Source organism: Myotis davidii, unplaced genomic scaffold (genome assembly GCF_000327345.1).
Source record: "Myotis davidii unplaced genomic scaffold, ASM32734v1 scaffold151, whole genome shotgun sequence".
NCBI classification, from domain to species: domain Eukaryota; kingdom Metazoa; phylum Chordata; class Mammalia; order Chiroptera; family Vespertilionidae; genus Myotis; species Myotis davidii.
In genome coordinates, this window is record NW_006285248.1 from 1,427,279 (window position 1) to 1,428,895 (window position 1,617).

The window sequence follows — 1,617 nt, forward strand, 5'->3', positions numbered from 1 at the left end:
GGGGGGGATGAAAAACCTGTTGCTGGCAGAATGCCCTGGAGTAGTACTTTCTACACTCGGTTTAAAAATCAGCCCCTTGGTGTTTTCTTGTCCACTTTGTGAAGCAGAAGAACCACACATGATTGGACAGTTTACTTACCAACACAACACTTCTGACACCACTTGGTTTCAGGGATTTTTGCTGATACAGCAAATTTCCTAAATGTAAATGAAAATTAATATATAATACACGTAGGTAAAGTGAGTATAGGATAATGCAACTGCTATAGATCAGTGGAGAAGAAATTAGTTTTTCCAAAATTGGTGCTGACATAATAGGTCATTTATTAAAAACCAGAGGCCTGGTGCACAGATTCGTGCCCCATTGGGGTCCCTCAGCCTGGCCTGTGCTCTCTTGAATCAGGGACCCCTTGGGGGATGTTGGACTGCTGGTTTCGGCCTGATCCCCCCAGGCCAGGCCGAGGGACACCACTGGGACATGAATCCGTGCACCAGGCCTCTAGTATGCATAAGGTCTTTGGTTAATCTCCTCCCGCCCTCCTCCTCCCCCCTTCCCTCTGAGATTCATCAGTCTGTTCCATGTTTCCATGCCTGTGCATTGAGCATCTGCCCACTGGTGGTTAGTGTGCATCATAGATAGTGGTTGCTTAGGCTTTTATATTTATAGATATTTATAGGTAAGAGTAAATTGGATCCCTTTCTCAATTCCCCTTTTAATCAATTCTAAATGGATTAAAGTTTAAATATGAAAAACAAAACTATCAAATATTTAGATTGTAGAAGATGATGACCTCAGGATTTCTTTAAAAAATGCAGAGAGGACCAATCATACAGGAAAATATTGATAATCTTTAATTGACATTTTTCCACAGAGGCATCTCAAGCTACAGGTGGCATTCAATTTGGTGAATGAACTTGTTGAATACATTGAGAACTCTGGTTTACAAAAATTTACCACTGAGAAAGTGAAAAGATAAGCCACAAACTGGAAAAGATCTTTTTAGCACATATAATAAATTTAGGCTATGTAAAAATTTGTCTTATCACTAAGGCAATTCATAAGAACTTTTAAAAAAATATACATATTTTATTGATTTTTTACAGAGAGGAAGGGAGAGGGATAGAGAGTTAGAAACATCAATGAAACAGAAACATTGACTGGCTGCCTCCTGCACAACCCCCACTGGGAATGTGCCCGCACCCAAGGTACATGCCCTTGACCGGAATCGAACCTGGGACCCTTCAGTCCGCAGGCCTACACTCTATCTGCTGAGCCAAACCCGCTACGGTCATAAGAACTTTTTATTTAGACATTTTTAATTCTCTACTCAGAAAAAGTGGGATGTAGATTTTCTGCAAAGTACTTTAGGAGATTTGCAAATATTCAAATTTACTGTGTAAAAATCCATTTAAAATGATATTTTTAAACTACAATTTAAAAAAACCCACAGTCAAATATCTTTTTTTTTTAAATATATTTTATTGATTTTTTACAGAGAGGAAGGGAGAGAGATAGAGAGTTAGAAACATCGATGAGAGAGAAACATCGATCAGCTGCCTCCTGCACATCTCCTACTGGGGATGTGCCCGCAACCCAGGTACATGCCCTTGACCGGA

At 39.8% G+C, this 1,617-nt stretch overlaps 1 protein-coding gene across 7 annotated transcripts in view; it reads right to left on the reverse strand.

Moving 5' to 3' along the window:
- The window catches only part of MAP4K3 (mitogen-activated protein kinase kinase kinase kinase 3), a 68,436-nt gene that overhangs the window by 10,251 nt on the left and 56,568 nt on the right, over window positions 1-1,617 (reverse strand). For all 7 annotated transcript variants that reach the window (XM_006755933.2, XM_006755935.2, XM_006755931.2 and 4 more), the window contains one exon: window positions 140-198. In XM_006755933.2, the coding sequence (XP_006755996.2) occupies window positions 140-198 (59 nt within the window). The remainder of the gene's footprint in view (window positions 1-139; window positions 199-1,617) is intronic.